The 19,775-nt window shown below is 39.8% G+C and overlaps 1 protein-coding gene across 3 annotated transcripts in view; it reads right to left on the bottom strand.

The window, feature by feature from the left end:
* Sik2 (salt inducible kinase 2) overlaps nt 1–14,671 on the bottom strand; it is a 97,366-nt gene extending 82,695 nt beyond the window's left edge. For all 3 annotated transcript variants that reach the window (XM_038323467.1, XM_038323465.1, XM_038323466.2), the window contains exons 1-3: nt 14,383–14,671; nt 4,170–4,286; nt 1,638–1,701 (exon numbers count right to left, since the gene is read on the bottom strand). In XM_038323467.1, the coding sequence (XP_038179395.1) occupies nt 1,638–1,701; nt 4,170–4,286; nt 14,383–14,517 (316 nt within the window). In that variant the 5' untranslated portion in view covers nt 14,518–14,671. The remainder of the gene's footprint in view (nt 1–1,637; nt 1,702–4,169; nt 4,287–14,382) is intronic.
* Nucleotides 14,672–19,775: the final 5,104 nt, after the last annotated feature.

Genomic DNA, 19,775 nt, shown 5'->3' on the forward strand with positions numbered 1-19,775 from the left:
ATCCTCTTTTCTCCATATATATAGACCCATGCTTTCAAATATTTGGGCAAACTACAGTGAGGTTTTCTTTGACCATTTGTCTTTCACCCTATCCAACCTTCATGCAAAGAAGCAGAAAAATATGAGCAAAACAGAGGAGAACAGTAGTCAATCAAAGCTGATCCAAAGCTGAACAGACACATACTGGATATTAGCAGACATGGACAGTAAAAATTATTGTAATTGTATCTCAGATGTTCAAAAGCCAAGTAAAGACATGAGCCTCCTGATACACATGCAAAGGGTTCCAATCAGATTGTAATTTATTCATTGTTTGAGGTGAAAATGTATCTCAGATGTTCAAAAGCCAAGTAAAGACATGAGCCCCCTGATACACATGCAAAGGGTTCTAATCAGATTGTAATTTATTCATTGTCTGAGGTGAAAAATACATTTAACTAAGAAAAATATATTAGATATTGCAGAATAAAAGACTCATGAGCTTGAAGACACAGAAGAGTAACTACTTAAAATGAAACATAGGAAAAGGAAATTCTTTAAAAAGACTAGATAAGACTGGACTAGACTCTGAGGAGAAAGAGGTAGGACAGAAATAAGTTAAGAAAACAATGGCTGAAGAATTTCTAAATTCAATAAAAACACTGTATTTACAAGTCCAAACAACTTGTGAACGCTAATTCAAAGAATCTTGAAGAAAACCACACAAAATAATCAAATTATTACAATTGGTGAAAACTGCCTTCAGTTCAATCCTCCATACTACAAAAGGATAAAGACTAGTTTAGATATACAAAAATGGAAGGATTTCATCACCTGCACTACAAAAAAATACTAATAACATCCTTCAGGCCAAAGAAAAATGACTCTACATGAAACTAAGTATCCACCCAAAGAAACAAAGGTGTAAATATTCATGTATACAGAGGAATGTAAAAGTGGTGTCTTCTGATAAGTAAGGTTTTAAAATGAGTGAAATATCTGCTAAAAAGAACATATCACTAAAAACAATGTCATATTGTGTTTTATAAAATATACCCAAGCACAATATGACAAAACCATAATGTTCAGGCAGGGCAAAGCAGGAGTCTATTATTTTAAAATTCTTACACTAGGTTTCAGGGGCAAATGTTACTTCAGGGTAGACTTGTACATGAATGTCCATAGCAACCTATGTATCATAGCCCAAACTGAAAGCAGCCAAATGCCTGAAAGAAACCCACTGAAGCTGAGGTCTTACAGCTACAGTGAGTACCTGACTTAAGCTTAAGAGCCACAAGATCACACGCAGGCCACCAATGAATCCCCTCAAAGCTAAGCCATAGCACGACTCAATAAACAGAATGGTAAAAAGTAAAAAGAAATAAAATTTCTCTTATCAGATGACAAGTTTCTCCTTTTCTTTTACTATCTACTCTCTAATGCTAATAAGAAAATTAAGAAGTACTTTTAAAATCATATATGTAAGAAAATAAGTTATATTCCATATTTTAACTTACCTAGAATTTAATAGTTTAAGACTTAAAATATTATTAATTCTTAAATAACCAGAAAAATTAACATGCTCATTCATGCAGGCTAGTGACTTCTTTAAGTTACAAAAAAAAAGAAAAAAAGAAAAAGAAAAAGAAAAAACTTACCAAAAATTTCTCCATTTTTGGCATACTCTGTCACAAGGTACAACATACTTTTGGTCTCCATTACCTATTGATAAATGGTCCTATATTAGTCAGACAGAAAGGATTACTTTACCACATTCTATAGGGTTACATAAATTAAAATTTTTAGTGAAAGAATAAGTTATGAACTATTTAAACATTTACAAGCCTCATATACTCAACCCATCATTCCTGTGACTATTAAATTCTTGTTCTAAATCTGGATCCGTGGCCCAGCTAGAAATGCAGAATTTCAAGTCTGATCCAGTACTGCAGAATTAGAATTGATATTTTTAACAAAAGTGATTCCTATGCGTTCCTATTCAAGTTAAAGGAGGTGAACACAGGCTAAAGAAGTTCTGAAGATCTTTCCATCAACTCTTCACTTGAGGCTGTGAGTGCTATGTCATCAAGGCTGTTTAACTGAGCTAGCACAATGTGGTATCCATATTTTTCCTACTGTGCTTTGGTTAATATTGTTACAAGGTACTTGTAATTTTAAAGTATGGCTTGAAAGCTGCTTCTTCATAGCTCTACTGCTGTATATTGTCATTTAAATTAGCTTTTCTAGGTTCAGAAAGAGAGTGTATCATTGTTACCAATTTGATTTTTCTACTATATGAACAAACACTACTCAGACTCAAGATAAGCAATTTTTAAACTATTTTTCTGTATACTTTGTGTGGGGGGGAGGGGGAGGACCTATGTGCATGTATGTGTGGGTGCATTGTATGTTTACGTGTGTTATGTGAACATGTGTATAAGTGTGTGGAAAGCAGAGGTCAGCTTCAGGTTTTCCTCAGCTAGGCTGACCGGCCTGCAAGCCCCAGGGACCCATGCTTACACCTCCCTTCACTGGGATCTTGAGTATGTACGACCACTATTCTTGTCATTCTTACATGGGTTTTGGAGATCAAATTAAGTCCCTAGTTTTATGTAGGTTCTGGGGACCAAAGTGAGGTCATCTAGCATGCATGCCAAATACCTTATCAAAGCCCTTTAACACTCTTTTAATAATTGTCTACTGAAAGGCTGCAAACTAGTTTTCACTAACATACAGGCTTAGGACTTGTGCTTCATCAGATAAGTAAATAAGTACAGTAGTAAAGAAATAAGAGCTGTTGACAATTTGGAATTAAAAAAAATTAAGCAGTAACTTGACTTACAAATACATGATGCATGTATTTGTACCATGTGACTTATGGGAATCAGTTTAGGACATGGCTCATCAGTCCTTCTAAAATGATTATAGACCCATCTTCTTCATCAATGTAAAACAAATGCTTATAGGGAAAATCTGATGCAAATTTGACTTAAATCTGTATAGTTGTAGAATTTTAGGAAATATTTTGAGTGGTACAATATACATATTATTGAATGCATGGGAGGCTTATCATAAGCTGATGGTTTCCAACTTTTTAAGTTGAAATTTTCAATCAATAAGATTGTTCACAAGTATATATGTACACATGTACATATATGTATGTATGTATGTATGTATGTATCTATCTATCTATCTATCTATCTATCTATCTATCTATCTATCTATCTATCTATCTAACAATTTATGTATGTGTACCCCAGAATAAAATGCACTCAAGGACATAATAAATAAAACTAGAAGTTTTAATATTGTCTTACAATCCCAAGGATATTTAGGTAGCCCACCTGAGTATAGTAGTGTAAAAGCAAACTGAACCTCTGAGAAAAGGGCTCTGAGTTTTAATTTTGTTCCTATGATATAAATATGTGTGAGTCTGAGCTACTAATGTGACGCTCATCTGCTCACAAAATTTCTGAAAACTTACCAGTTGATCTTAAAAACTTGGGCAGATTAAGTCCAGCATACCATAGGTACAACTATCACAGGGCATCAAAGTCACAGGTCAGTAGACTGGGACCTTTCAGTTTAAAAGCCATGTTCAATTTAAAGGTATGGTACATTAATTAACATAAACTTTAAAAAAATATTTTATTGATTATTAAACACGAATTACTGCTCTTAGGAAATCTAAGAAAACATTCTTTTTAAAACACATGGCTTAAATTTATATGCAATTTGCTTTAAAAATTTCTTAATAAAACTGATTTTTAAAAATGGCTTATTTTTATGACTCATAAAAAGAACAAGACATGAATCTACATATTACAAAGTTTGTCTCTAAGATATATACTATGTTAGCCTTTGTATTTTATAAAACATAAAAACAATAGCTTTCTAAATAAAAGTATGACATTTTTATTTGTGGTACCAACACCTTTGCAAATCTAGCAAGTTCAGGTGCAACTGCCAATTTTTAAAATGCTGGTAATCTAAAGACAACTTAAGGTTAAATACTAAGTAGCTTCCTAGTTCCATTTTTTTACAAATTTAAATATATAGAAAGAGTTAACATTTAGCTTAAGAAAACATTTCTTTTACAGACTAGAAAAGCTAGCATAAAAGCAAAAATCACAATGAAAACAAACGGTTGAATGTGGAAAATCACAAAGAGAAATAAGGCTAAGTCATACCTGATAAAGTTTGATTATGTGAGGATGGTCGAGCATTTTCATTATTTGTACTTCTCGGTAGATTTTCTCAAGGTTTACTGCGTCCAGCTGAGATTTATCTATTATTTTTATAGCCACCTATAGTCCAAAACATACATGAACACAATTAGTGTGGAGCTGTTAACATTTTCCAGTAGACTTAGTAAACGCTATCTGAGATGTCGCCTGCAGGTGTCTGTGACACTGACAGCTAGCTTAATTCAGTGATCATTTGTTTATGCAACACACATTTCTTAAGCTTCTACTATTTACAATGCACAATAAATTTTTGTCTGGCAGAGTCTTTAGTGTGCTATGGAAAACAACTTTTCAAAGTTACTTTAAACTGAAAGAGTCTTAGCACTTTCCACCAACGGTCTCACTATAAATCACCTGTGGACTAAGTATCTGCAAAGTGGGAAGCAGCTGAGATGGCAGTTTCTAGGAAAGTGACAGGATCCAAGGAATATACAGGTAGACTTTTTTCCGCTCTCTGAAAGCCTTCTAAAATTTTTACTAACTTTTTCCATACAATATATTTTGATTATATTCTTTACCCTGTTACAACTCCTACCAGACCCTCCCCACAGAGGTACAGTTTTGAAAAAGAAAAACCTGAAATGTAAAATATTAATCTATGTGAGGTAACATCTATTGAATTAAAATTTATTAACAAACTAAATGGTTCTGTCATAACTAAATAGGAATCCAAAGAAGGTGAATTTGAAGGTGAATGAGTAGGTATTCAGAAACAACAATTGTGGGTCCCCCCCCCCCATGTAACTAAAAAGGACTTTTAGAAATTCATAGATTTGGAATAAGGTAATCTAATTTTTAAAAGGTATTTGGTAATTGGAAATTCTTTATATTTAATTCTAGTAAAAGTTCTAAAGGAAGTCTAAAGTGCACTTCACATTCTAGCCAAGAGAATTCCAAACACTGCGTAGTCTAGGTTGATAGTCTGTGTTCACTATGAGAAGGAGCAAGTGAACCTCCTCTAACCCACATTATTTAAAGAGAGCCCATTCTTACTAAGCATGACAGAACCAGTATTATCACTTATTTCGGGTAACTCTCGTAACAACTGCCATATAAAAGGCAAGGGCATGTTGGAATTTCAACTTTCTTTAGGAAGGTAACAGAGTTTCACAGACATCATGTTTCAATGAAATGTCTTCTACTACAGATTCCAAATCTTTCACACCAACAAGAAGCTTCTATTGTGAGATGGGTCAAAACCATATAAAAGAATTTAAGAGAAAGGAATCACATTAAAAATAGCATAATTATTTTTATTAAGAAATTTTGTACATATCTTTTGCTTAAGCTTTAATTTTTAAAATGTATACATGTGTACCATGTAAATGCAGGTGCCTGCAGAGGTCAGAAGTCACTGGATCTCCTGGAAGTGTAGTTGTACACCATTACTCCTTATGTATGACACCTGCAGGATGATTACACTTCTCTTAAAAAAAGGCAAGTGTCCCCATGATCCTTGTAGCAGGGACAGCCTACCCCCTTTAACAGACTCAGCTATAATGATTCAAGCACAACAGAAGTTTATGCCTTGCTCATATAGCAGGCTCAGATGGGCAGAATTATTAGCAGGTGGTGTGGGAAGTCCTTCTGTATATGTGTTGCTTTTATTGGTTAATGAATAAAGAAGCTGCTTTCAGCCAATGGCTTAACAGAATATAGTCAGGCTGGAAAAGATATATAGACAGATTAGGCAGAGTCAGGGAGAAGCCATGTAGCCCCCAAAGGAGGTAGATGCCTCCGCTGGAGCTTCTTGAAACTTTGTCAGTAGACCACAACCTCGTGGATACACAGATTAACGGCGATGGGTTAGTGTAGGATATAAGAGCTAGCTAGAAATATGCTTAAGCTAGTGGCCAAGCAGTATCACAAATAATATAGTTTCTGTATGATTATTTCGGGTTGGAGTGGCTGGGAATGAACAAATATCTTCCCCCAACAAGCAGGAATATATGGTTCAAAAAGGCTCCCCCATGGTTAAGGTATGGTTTCCAAGTTTGCTCTGCAGGTAGTCTCCATTCTAGCCAGAAAAGAGAAAAGAGCTCTAAAAGGCCCTCCTGGGAGACTTTGGTAGCAGGCCTCACTCATTCATATACCCAGCCCTAAATGTATGAGAGGTACAGAAACAGCTTAGTCAATGCCCAGACATAAGAGTGGAGCTTTTGATCCACAAGGATCTCTGCTGAGCCTGATGGAGCTCTTTGCCAAGAACTTCTCAGAAATGCAGTAATAATGACAGTGGCTTTGCCAACTGCATAACACTTCTTAATTTTACAAGATACTTAAATGTATTTTATCTCGTTTATCTTTCAATTCTGTCAAATAAATGAAAGAAGCAGAACAAATAGGAGCTGATGAAACAGATTCAAAAGGCATTACATATTAGCATGTATGAGGCCCTCTGTCCAAATTCCAAAACCTTTATTGGCTCTGCCCCTCAAAAGAAAAAAGTCACACAATCTGCACATGTTGTAGAGCTCTAGCAAATTAAGGTTGGGGAGGGGACAGACAGAAACAACATCAGGTCTTCCATTCCAAATTCAGTCTCCTCTCTATGTGAAAAGTTCACTCTTCACACATTCATTGTACGTCAAACACTCTCCCTAGGATACAGAAACAAGTCAGATGGGATTCCTATGCTCAAGGAATGATCACGTCTGTGAGACTGAGGCGAATAAAACTGATTAAAAAAAACCCAAACTTTGGAATTTCTCAAAGCATACTGAAAGTATCCAACTTACAAAACACTTTATTTCAAAGGTACTGGCTTCTCTGCGTACCATCATAGTTCTACACTTAAGACAAATCTGCATGATCAAGAGAAAAATCAAGAATATCAAAAAGATTCTGTTAGTTTTTTTTGTTAACTGAATCATTTAACTCTAAAGATTAGTTAACTCTTTATTAAACACACAGTCTTTTAAAAACAAACTGGATTTAAGGTAATAAAATATTCCTTCTGCTAAGGAGCAAAAGCAAGGTTTCCTCTCTAATGTAAGAGAACACACATGAGAAATCAGAAAGATTGCTATCACTCTAAACCCTCTATAAAGCAGCTGACTAATCAACCGTAGAAATACTCAGGAAACTGAATTTAAAACAAAAACTACCATTTTCCCTTTTATATTAGCAAAAATTGAAAAGCAGATGCCCACGTGAACTGAGTTTTGATGCAATAGCCATTTTTGAAGAAATATGGTATGAATATAAATAGATTATAAGTTTCTCAGGAAGCAATTAAACAGTCTTTATAAAGGACTTTAAAAACTATGTATTCCACTATGCCTGAGGACTTTGGTGCTGAAAAAGAACTCAATTGGAATAATCTGAATTAATGATAAGGACTTCTGTGTAAATAAATTAAATGTATCACTTAAGAACAAAAATACAAACAGTTGAAAATAATTATGTGAACTGAGGATTTCTAAGACTATAAAAGAAGTGATTCAAAATAACTTCCCACTTTAAAAAAGTTCAACAACTCTAAAACAAAACACAAGGCAATTAAAAGAGAGCCAAAAGACAAAAAAAGCAGTTTACAAGAGAAATGCAAATAGCCATCACATAACACTACAATCAAAGTAATCAAAGAAATACAAATCAAAAAAGGAAAGAAATTGCAACCAATTTTGTCAATTGGAAAATAAAAGTAAAAAAGAATCCAAAAGAGTGGTCTTTCTTAAAGTGTTTTTCTAATGGTAATTAGTGGGCACTGCTTTTGTAGTTGGTACTGTGGCACCTCAGGCCCTACTGCAGGCTCTGCATGGACTCTTCCATCTGGAATGCCACTGAGATGGAACTGCTCTGAGGAAACAATCAGATATGCAAATGTATGCAAAAGAATATTCTCTGGAAGACACAGAGTACTGCAATGGAGAAAAATGAACTTTATTTTAAGTGATAGTGAATCAGTTAAATAAAATACGTTCAAGCCGGGCGTTGGTGGCGCACGCCTTTAATCCCAGCACTCAGGAGGCAGAGGCAGGCGGATCTCTGAGTTCGAGGCCAGCCTGGTCTACAAGAGCTAGTTCCAGGACAGGCTCTAGAAACTACAGGGAAACCCTGTCTCGAAAAACCAAAAAAAATTAAATAAAAATAAAAATAAAATAAAATACGGTCAGTGACATGTAAGATGCCTCCTAATGCTACTATAGACCAGAGATTCTCAACCTGTAGCTCACGACACCTTGGGGGTTGAGGGCTCCTTTCACAGGGGTTCCATATCACATATCCTGCACATTAGATATTTACATTACGATTCATAACAGTAGCAAAATTACAGTTATGAAGTAGGAATAAAAATAATTTTATGGCTGGGTCACCACAACATGAGGAGCTATAGTAAAGGGATCACAGCATTAGGGAGGCTAAGAATCACTGCCTTAGACAGTGTGCTTTTTCAAGAGTTGTTAATAAAAAGTGAAATAAAGGGCTAGAGAGATGGCTCAGAGGTTAAGAGCAGTAACTGCTCTTTCAAAGGTCCTGAGTTCCCAGCAACCACATGGTGGCTCATAGCCATCTATAATGAGATCTGGCGCCCTCTTCTGGCATGCAAGCATACATGAAAGGAATGTTGTATACATAATAAATAATCTTTTAAAAATGTGAAATAAAAAGCTCAGGTTTTACATACAATGGACCCTACTTTATTGCAGACATACAATACAAGTGAATTAAGAGGGTGTGATCCATCTCCTGAGTTGTGAGAGTAGAATTAAGAAGGTTTAGTTTCTCCTCCAGGCTTTTCCACAATGACTATAATAAGCAGGCCTAACTTCTGTAACTGGGCAGAACCATGTGGACACTGTTTACTTTTTTATTTTTATTTTTTAATATGCATTGGTGTTTGAGGGAGTCAGATACACTGGAACTTGAGTTACAGACAGTTATGAGATGCCATGTGGGTGCTGGGAACTGAACCCGGGTCCTCTGGACTAGAGGAAGAGCAGTCAGTGCTCTTAACTGCTGAGCCATCTCTCCAGCCTGGATAGTGTTTACTTTTAAGATGAACTTAAAATATAGTAGGATTGTCCCTAGTTTAAGTTACTCAAGATGCATCTCTTAATCTGTCTAAAGAACTTTAAATTTTTTTAAATGAAAAGTTTCTGGTGAAATTCTACTTTGTCTTCCAATATTTTAACTATTGTAACTGTATATAAAGGATAGAAAATATCTTATATGAATATTTAAATGAAAAAACGTTTACAGAAATCTCTTACTTAAAAAAATGTAGAAGGAAAGAAAGGTAAAAGGTCTATTAAAAGGAAAAAGAGGTATCATAAGGAATTCTGTAATCCATTTGATGCCACGGAAACTGTAATCAGTGGGCCATAAATCAAATGTCATCATGTGAGTTCAAGGAGGCCAGTTTCATGATTTCCAAATAAATGTTTTCTTAATTCCTTGGTGCCAAGATAGAATTCCTTAGAGGACTTAAAAGCAGAACACGCTAAACTCTGTTAAAGTTAAATATTTCTACAGAACAGAGAAATTACACAACTCAGGGCCAGTTCAGTGGGTAAAGGCGCTTGCTACATAAGCCCAATGACCTGAGTTCAAGTCCAAGGACCCACGTGAAAGCTGAAGGAGAGAACTGAACTACAAACTTGTTCTTTGGTTTCCACGTGTGTGTTACAGTGCCATAGCATGCACGTGTCCCTCTACATCACACACACACATACTAAGTTAAAATTTAAAAATTTACATAGCTGTATATTTGTTTTCCATTCCCCGAAAGAGATAATTTTAATAATATCTGGCAAAACAATTTGCCAAATATTACTTGTCTGAGGGCCAAGAAACTAGAGAATAGTACAATGACAAATCAGAGTCCTATTTGAATATACAAGAGATCATATACAAGCATAGATTCAAATATCAGTGGGTAAGACATTTGGCCACAGGTCTTCCTATTGCACATAGTACAGCTACTTCTTGAAATCTGGGGTATTTCTGCAGCACAAGAAATACTGAAAAGAGCTGTAGAATGTCAAAGCAAAATTTAAAATGCACCTGAAATTCTACACTTTACGGTGGTGCTCTGAGAATTAAGCCTGAACATCCCAGTCACAGCATGCACACAGGAAACTTTTCAGCACACAAAAGCAGCTTCATACAACCTTTGACAGTCCCTCTGAGTCCAGGTGCTCTCAGCGGTGGTTAAGCAGCCTAACCTCTACAGGCCATGAATAAGGTCACATTCAGAACTTCTCCACAGTTTCTGTACACTTCCCTTCATATGACTCTGAAGGTAAGCAACACAGAAAGTATGGCATTGAGGAAATGTCAAGTTATCTGCATAGAGAGGGATCTGAAAATAACAATGATGGTAATCTCTGGGTACTGATAGTATAGGTAATTATTTTCACTTTTCTGTACTTTTAAATTTTTCAATTTATTATTCAATTTATTACATGAATGTTATAAAAATTCTCAAATGTAAAAATTAGCCCTCTCACTTAGTAATTGCTCTTCTGAAAATTACTAGTAATTTTTTCTCCCTAAAAACACTTAAAGTGCAGAGTTACATAAGCAATTGTATTCCCTGTCAATTACTGAAAACTGGACATGATAAAATATTCAGTAAGAGTCATAAGTAAAATGGGTCATGTACAAGGTAGAATACTAACCTACTAAAATGCTGTTATAAAGTTTTATACAATAAGCAAAATGTGTGGGCACAGACAAGGACTGTGTGCTGTCACCTATAAAAGCCAATGCATTAAAAATATACCAAAAGGCAACTTAACATGTTAAGAACAATGTATTCACGTTGTGGGGAAACGACACTTTCAGTGTTATACTCTCTTTTATTAATATTTGCTGTACTAAACATTCTTTAATAGAAAAAAGAGCACTTATGGGCAAGCACAAGTAATTCTCCTAGAATTTTACTTAGACATCCCCCCAAAACAAAAACCCAAAAACAAAACACCCCCCCCCCAACTAACTATGCAGCTAACAAGAAGGGGAAAGTTGCTTCCTAGTGAAATATTTATAAACCACTACTCACGGACATTCATAGAACAGAAAACTAGCAACCACTATTACCCAAAATAGTTTAATAGCCTAAATGGTGTTATTCTTTTCCCATTGTGCTAATTTTACAAAATTAGCCTGTGTAATTCATAAACCAGCTCTGCAAAGAGTTTATGAAGTATTCTGTTAGGAAGCTAGATTCTGCCTCCCCCTTGCCTTTCCTTTTATGCGGAAAATTTACACAGAGCTCTAGCATATGAATACTGCTTCAGATGACGTAATTATATTTCTTGGTAATAGGCCATCTGATAGATTCGACCAAAATTAATACCTCTTTTGTATACTATTTTTTTTCCTAAAAGGGAAACAGACTTCTCCCAAGCACTACAAAAATATATCTTATTTTTCATGAGTGATACGGAACAGGAGATGGAGACGAGCCAATTAAAAATAAAAGTATTCATAGCCTGAATGTTTAAACGAAGTCCTAAGATTTGTCTGGGGGAGTCAAGATTGTCAGAAAATACAGACACTTGCTGCCAACCCTGATTATCAGAGTTTGATTTGTAGCACCCACTTGGCTGAAGGAGAGAACCAGTTCTCGCAAGATGTCCTTTAACCAACACATTCGTGCTCATGCGTGCGCGCGCATACACACACACACACACACACACACACACACACACACACACTAAAAATGATCCTATTTTTTAAATGGCTCAGCATCACACATAAAGATCTCCAAGTTCTAAAATGCATAAACCTACAATTTTAAAATGCAGTATATAGTTTCCATAAGCAGTAAATATAATCATATTTTGCTAATAGTTTTCTTTAAAGTATATTAACTGTTCTCACTGTAACTATATGTAGTATGTTAAGCAATCAGAATCTAAAATAATATGAGTTGAAATTTTCACTACTTATTTGTAGTTTACATGGTGGTTCTATTTATCAAAGATACAAATATTCAGTAAATAAAGATCAACCAACTATTCCAAAAAAAAAAAAAACTCACTGAAAACAAATGTTACACCTTTAGAAACTGAATCCTTGCTCTTACTAAGGAAGTCTTTGTGTAACTTCCCTATAAAACTTCACAGAACCACTTTGCAAAATGACATCCACAAAGACTTTTCCATACAGTAACTGCTGGCTCCTTTGACCTTTTTGTGCCTTAGTACTGGCAATCACAAAATTCACAAAACTCTCATACTCTCTCACTGTAAAACAGAAAAGCACGAGGGAGGAGGAATCTCTAGGCTAAACTTTTAGCTTTTCACCTATTTTTATACACATACACACTACACTCACACTTTAGGATTTGCAAGCTCGGTCATGATCTGACAGGTGTCTTCAATCACAAATGTAACTGACCTGGCAGTCACCGGCAGTGTTACTCCACAGTGCCCCCTAGCAGGCTTCCTAAGAAATACCAGTTTGAAAGGGATGCCACCAGAATTGTGACCCTCCAGGGAAAGTGGCAGTTACCATGAGCTCCACTTAAGCAGCTCGCTTATATCACTTTAACTAAACTCTATCTGACAAATAACAGCTGACCACTAAATATCGCTAATAAGAAAAAATAGTATAAACTATTGAATTTGGTATCTAACTACACAACAATAAAATCAAAACCTTCCCAGACTCTGTAATGTGCCACTTTTGACAGTCATGGAAAAAAGACTCATAAAGATACCCATTTAAGATGTTTCCTTTTATTTATCATAGAGGCAAAGGTATAACAATTTGACCATAGCTCTTTACAAGAACGAGACAACTTTATTCATTAAAAAAGTACCGGTCCAAAGCCACAGAGAAACCCTGTCTCGAAAAACCAAAAAAAAAAAAAAAAAAAAAAAAAAAAAAAAAAAAAAAAGTACCGGGATCATATTAAGCTGTGCAAAAATTTGGTAATGTCAACATACTCATATTATCATCATAAACAATCTAGGTTCATAACATTGGCAAATTTGTGAAAGGAAAATTTTTGACCTTGGTACTGATGCCCTAAAGAAGTCAAATTTAGGTGGTGTGTGAGGGATCCGTGAGGCAAAACAAAAAGTGAAGACATGTCAGACATATCCTCCTTATTATGAAAACAGACACGAAGCAAAACTTCTAAGTACAACTGCGAAGAAAACACTCAGGCTTTTAAATGTCCTTCACCTTATGTAAGTCATCCTGGGGGGGGGAAAAGTTCTATCTTCAAAGGCTAGAATGTTCTTAAGAACGTACTAGGGAAAAAACCCGGGTGAGATGAAATCTGGGGAGAGAAACTGAAAACCGGTGAAACTCCAGTGGCAATCACAAGGCAGAATATAGAGTACGTCAAAACCACTAGGTTGTAGTCTAAAAAACGTTTTTGTTTCGATCGTTTTCCCCCAAGGTATTTAATTTGCACGTCTTAAAATAGAGACCCCGAGGAGAGTAGCTTGAGGCAATGGAAGGAAGGGGGTGGGCTAGGTAAGAACAGAGACTTGCGGAGAAAATATGTGCGGTGCATTAGGATGTACCATGGAGGGGAATGCAGGAGTCTCGGTGAAGGTGCAGTAGAGGGCTTTCTGAGTAGTCAAACTGATGTGGCTTAAGGAATGCGTGCTTGGAGCCAGTACGCACACCTGGTAAAGGGACAACCCCAGAAGACTATGCAGAGCCGCGATGACCATTTTTAACCAGTTCTATTGTCTGGAGTATTAGATACATCTCCGGCAAGAGACCAAGCCAGGCAGGCACCGAATCAGAGATCCTGCGGGCCCAAAGCAGAGAAAACGGACAGCGAGCGGTCCGTTCGCACCGGTCGGGTCCGCGGCACCCCCTCCTCGCCCAGCAGCGAGGGACTCCTGGTCGGGGCCGCGCTCCGCGTCCGCCAAGTCCGGGAACTGCCGGTCCCCTTCTCCCGCCGGCGACGTTGGTCCCCGCGCGGCCCCGGAGCACCGAGACTTCCCCTCCCACCCCACCCCCAGCCGAAAGCCGGGAAGACGCGGAACTTGGGGCTTGGGAGCCGAGGCCACAGACCAGGTCCCCGGGTGGGAGACTCGGGACGGAAGCCTGTGTGGCTTCCCAGGGACAACCCCCCTCCCCCGACCTGCACCCCGCGGTCCTCGCAGTGCCAGGCCCGCCGTCCCCCTCCCGGGGCGCAACCACGCCACGCTCCCGCCGAACCCCGGTGGTGCCGCACCTCCGTCTTGGTGATCCGGTGCCGCCCCAGCTTCACCACGGCGAAGTTGCCCTTGCCCAGCGTGCCCTCGATGTCGTAGAACCCCACCCGGACCGGCCCGCGCTGCAAGTGCCTCGGGCCATCCGCCATGACCATGCTGGGCCCCCGCTGCAGGACACGGCAACTGGAGCGCGAACAAGCGGGCCGGCGTGAAGCGGCGCGGAGCGGGCAGGAGGGCGGCGGGCGGCGCGGCTGGGCTCTGGGCGACGGCCGCCGTTCTCGCTCCGGCGCTGCTTCCCTCCCGCCCCACAGGGCCCAGCCAGGCGCGCGCCGGCGCTGACGTGCGCCGACGTCAGGGGGCCGGGGCAGGGGGCGGGGGCGGGCCTCCACCGGTCACCATGGCTACGGCAGCAGCGCCGACGTCGGCGGCGGGGAGGGAGAGGCGGCGCGCTGCTCGGGCGGGCACGGTGCTTCCGGCCGCGGCGCCTTCCTCAGCCCACTCCGGCCTCGCGGCGGCCGGGGGCGGTGTCGCCGTCCGCTCCGCCCCGTTCCAAACGCCTGCCTCACAGCAGAAGGGCAAGAGCGAGCCCTGGTGGGCCGAGCGGAGGGTGCACCGTGCCGCCCGCGCGCGTTGCCTGTAGGGTCGCCCTGCGTTCCCCGCCGGCCCGCGGCCTTTCCCGCCAAAACCTCGCCCGCAGGACTCTGCTGCGCTAAACTGGGAACCCGAGGAGCACCGAGGCTGAGCAACGCGTTGCTCACAGCCTCGTTTCTTTGTGTTCTTTCTAGCCCCCTTCTCGTTACTATATACGTCTCCTCCACTTTTTGACGTCTGTGAGGATCCCTACACACAGCAGTCCATCACTCACAAAATAATGCCAGCTCTGAAGAGACCATAGAGATGACTTAAATCCGGAATTCGGAATTGCCCATGGGCTTCGAAGCCTGGAACCCCTGAAATGTAGGCACAGTTTTACTTATTTGAGCGTGTCCCTGGAGAGAGGTGTTCATATCTTCTTTCATACTTCCTCAAACTATTTGGGAATTTGTAAACGCTTAAAAACCGTCCAATTTATTTCCAGATGATGCAGCAGGCTGCTAGAATGAAGGGAGTTGCCAGCGTCACACAGGTAATGCTAGAATTCTAATTATAAACCATCACACCAGTCTTCCATGTGGTGACCTAAGTAACAGCAACATTTTAATATCTTGAAGTATATTATATACGTCCAGACATTGGTTCCCGGGTACCCATTCTCTATTAAAAGGAGCTCAGTTCGTTGGGAGTAATGACTCAGTCCAAGGCAGGCGGGGAAAGTGTAGGATGCCCTTGAAAGAACTTACACGCGTAAGCAAGGAGAGTTCTTGGATACATTAGGTAGAACGTGGCAAGAGAGAATACAGCTGAAGGGACCCATCGTTGCCAGTCTGAGACAAACTGAGCATCAGAAACGAACACTTTGGAAATACATTACAACCCGTATTTTATTTATCTTGTCAGAGGACAGGCTGTGGGAGGTAGTTCTTGATTTCCACTATATATCATGGGGAATTGAACTCAAGTGGTCAGGCTTGCTGCAGGTGCCTTTGTCATCTTTTGGGCTCTACATTGTGTGTGTGTGTGGGGGGGGTTGTTTGTTTGTTTGCTTTGAGATAGTGTCTCACTATGTAACCCTGGATAACTTAGAACTTGATATGTAGAACGGGCTGGCTCATACTTAACAAAGATCTGTCTACAGAGTGCTGAGATAGAAACTTGGTATGTGTGATAACCCCCCAAAGTGTCTATTCCCTCTCCTCCTTTTCTCTTCTCCCCTCTCCTCCCCTACCCCTATTCCCTCTCCCTCTCTCCCTCCCTCCCTCAGTCCCTCCGTCCCTCCTTCCCTCCCTCCCTCCCCCCTCTCTCTCTCTTTCTTTCTTTCTTTCTCTCTCTCTCTCTCTCTCTCTCTCTCTCTCTCTCTCTCTCTCTTTCTTTCTTTCTTTCTTTTTCTTTCTTTTTGTTCAGGAAACTGAAACACAGACCTTTACATATGCTAGGCAAATATTGTACCACTGACCTATGTTCTCAGGCTTAACTTTTAGGTAAATATAAAGACAGGATAAGTGAGAAGAGCATGTATGTAGAAATTATGAAATCACCATTTTATGACTGTTAGTAGTAGTTGGTTCAGACAAGAACTATCAATAGGCATTAAAGTCATTGGGTGAAATTTGGCTAAAGAATAGGGTATTTAAAGTCTCAAAGTTTCTTTGGATTTTAAAAATTATTACAAAGGATTAACAAAGGTACCTTTACAGTGGAGAAATCTGACAGACACTCTCCTGAGAAAATGACCCAAGTTACCAATTGGAATTAAGTGACACAAAGAGCCCCCTGATGTGAGGTACCCAGGACACATCTCTTAGGTGATCCCTCTGCAAAAATATGTATTCTGAATCTGTCACAAAGAAACAAGTCAGAAAAATATAAACCGAGGAAATTGACCCCTAACCTGTACACTTAAAGATGCCATTGTCGTGAAACAAAGGCTGAGGAAGGGTTCTAGATTTAAGTCTTCGGAGAGGTGCCACTGAGACAGTGTGAGGTCCTAGGAAAGCAAGTTACCAAGGAATTCTGTCAGGGCAATTGTTGAAAACTGAATTGGGTTGTATATTAAAGTATTGTTTCAATATTGATTTTTTTAAAAACAAAGATTTATTTTCCTTTTAGTTATATGTATGTATGTGGGGGGGTTATTTATATGCATGTGTGAGTGCAGATGCTCACGGGGTTCAGAAAAGGGTATTAGATCCGCTATAGCCGAAGTTACAGGTGGTGTTGGGATACCTGATTGTGGGTTCTGGGAACTGAACTCAGGGCCTGTGCAAGAACAGTACTCTATTTTAACTACTGAGCCATTTCTCTCGACCTCAAGGCTAAGTTTCTTGACTCTAATCATTGTACTGTGTTATGAAAGAAAGTATCCTTATTAACAAATACACACTGAAGTGTTTATGGATAAAAGTTTGTGATGTATGCTGTCGACAGACTTTTCTGTCCTGCCAGTCTGCTCTGTCCTGCCAACAGCTCCCAAATAACCACACAGAGACTTATTACTAATTATAAGTTCTCAGCTGATAGCTTAGGCTTGTTACTGTTTGGTTTAATCTTAATAAAAGCTTCTTCACCGACACAAGAAACTCCAATCAAACCAGATTAGAGCAAATTAAAATGCCTGTGTTTAATAAATGCAGCACTCTTGGGTGGACTGAGACAGCATGGCAGGGAGAAAAACCTATGCAAACCCAAACAATGTATTCCTTTTTCCAGCATGAGCCTAAATAGCCTGTGGGAGTGGTCCTGACCCTCCCCGGGGAAGGGGTTAGTGCTTGGCAGGCTGGGAGTTGGACTCCAGACTCCCGGGGCAGGGGCTTCCACTCATCACAGACTTCTTGGATATAGGGTTGTTAGAGGGCTGGGGTGACACCCCCAACTTAATATTACATTCCAGACTCTTTGAATATAGGGGTGTGAGAAGAAGCTGAGGTGATATTTATGACCAATTTATGACTAACTAGCTCTTACAACTTAAATTGATGCATATTTATTAATTTAGTGCTGCTACTTGACTCATGGCTGTGACCTCATCTTCTACACATCTACACATCCTCTGTGCTTGACTGGCACCCCATTCTTCTTCCCAGCGTTCTCTCAGTCTGACTTTCCCACCTAACCTCTTACTGCCTAGCTATTGGCCTGTTGGATCTTTGTTAAACCAACAGGAGCAATACATCTTCACGGTGTACAAAAGAATTATTCTAAAGCAGTAGGCCACTTATTCTCAAATAGTTAAGCAAAGGTAGAGAATGACAAAGGTGTCAAATGTTAAACTTAGTCCAGACAAAGGGTAGTTAATTGTTCTTACAACTTTTCTGTTGCTTTAATTTTAATGAAAATTAGTATATGTGTATTTATATATGTAAGCATTGCAGCTTGGATAGAAAAACATTCTGGCAGCCAGGAGCCATGGAATACCACAAAATCACTGTAAGCCTAGCAGCTCACAGCCCTCCTCCAGGGAAAGGTTCCCCCAATGCCACAGCTCTGCCCCAAAGGGGAGGGTATCCTAAGCGAAGTTGTTACAGCTCTGCTCAGGTCAGGTGAAGTGTTACTGTCCTGCTCTGCTTAATGGAAAGCAGCAGAAGGGTTCCCCAGTGAAAGTGTTACAGCTCTGCTGAGGTCCCCTGGAGACAACTCTTCTCACTAGGGGAAATGTTACAGCTCTGCTCTCTACTCGAGCGAAAGTTGTTGTTGCAGCCGAGCTTCACTCAGGTGAAAATGTCATGCACAACAAACCTCACTCAAGAGATTTATTGGGAAGGAAGAATCCAGGAGGGTGACTGTCTCTAGGGTCAGGTGCCAGCATACTGAACAGGGTACAGAGCTTATATAGGGTTCCTTGGGAGGTAGAGATTTTCGGGGTGTAGAAGGAGCAGCGGGCCGCTTCCTGCTGCCTCGCTCCTGGCTAGCTTTACACCCAAAACAATTACACGGAAACTGTATTCATTTAAACACTGCTTGGCCCATTAGCTCTAGCCTCTTACTGGCTAATTCTCATATCTTGCTTTAACCCATATTTAGTAATCTGTGTAGCACCACGAGGTGGTGGCTTACCGGGAAAGATTCAGCATGTCTGACCTGGTGGCTGGCTTCATGGCGACTGTCCCAGAGAGCAGAGGCATGGCGATTGCTTGAGGCATCTGCCTCACTTCCCTTCTTCCCAGCATTCTGTTCTGTCTACTCTACCCACTTATGTTCTGACCTATCAGGCCAAACAGTTTCTTTATTAATTAACCAATGAACCAACAGATAGATAGAAACACTCCTACATCACCGGGTAGCTTGTGATTGGTGGAGTTTTGTGCTCAGGGACCTCAGGAATTGGCAGGATTTCAATCCCTGTTCCCAAGTAAGGGTCAGGGTGTTTTTCTTGGCCCTTTTCACCCTACAATATACATATTTTACACATTTTAAATTTAATTTATTTGTGTGTGTGTGTGTGTGTGTGTGTGTGTGTGTGTGTGTGGTGCCACAAGAAGGTACGTAGAAGTAGAGGATAACTTTATAGAATCTGTAATCTCAATCCACTGTGTGTTCCAGGAGTGGCTCTCAAATATCAGGCTTACATGCCCAAGCATTTTTACCCACGAGTTTTCTTCCAGCCTTAATATAATGCTCTCTCTCTCTCTCTCTCTCTCTCTCTCTCTCTCTCTCTCTCTCTCTCTCTCTCTCTCTCTCTTTCTCTCTTTCATGTGAGTGTGTGTTTGTCTGTTACTTGGAATTAAACCCAGGACTTCAATCATACTGGACAAATTATTATATTACTCACCTACATCACCAGCTCTGATCACACCACTTTTATTTTTAGTGCAGGGTT

The sequence above is a fragment of the Arvicola amphibius genome, chromosome 3, assembly GCF_903992535.2.
Source record: "Arvicola amphibius chromosome 3, mArvAmp1.2, whole genome shotgun sequence".
Taxonomy (NCBI): domain Eukaryota; kingdom Metazoa; phylum Chordata; class Mammalia; order Rodentia; family Cricetidae; genus Arvicola; species Arvicola amphibius.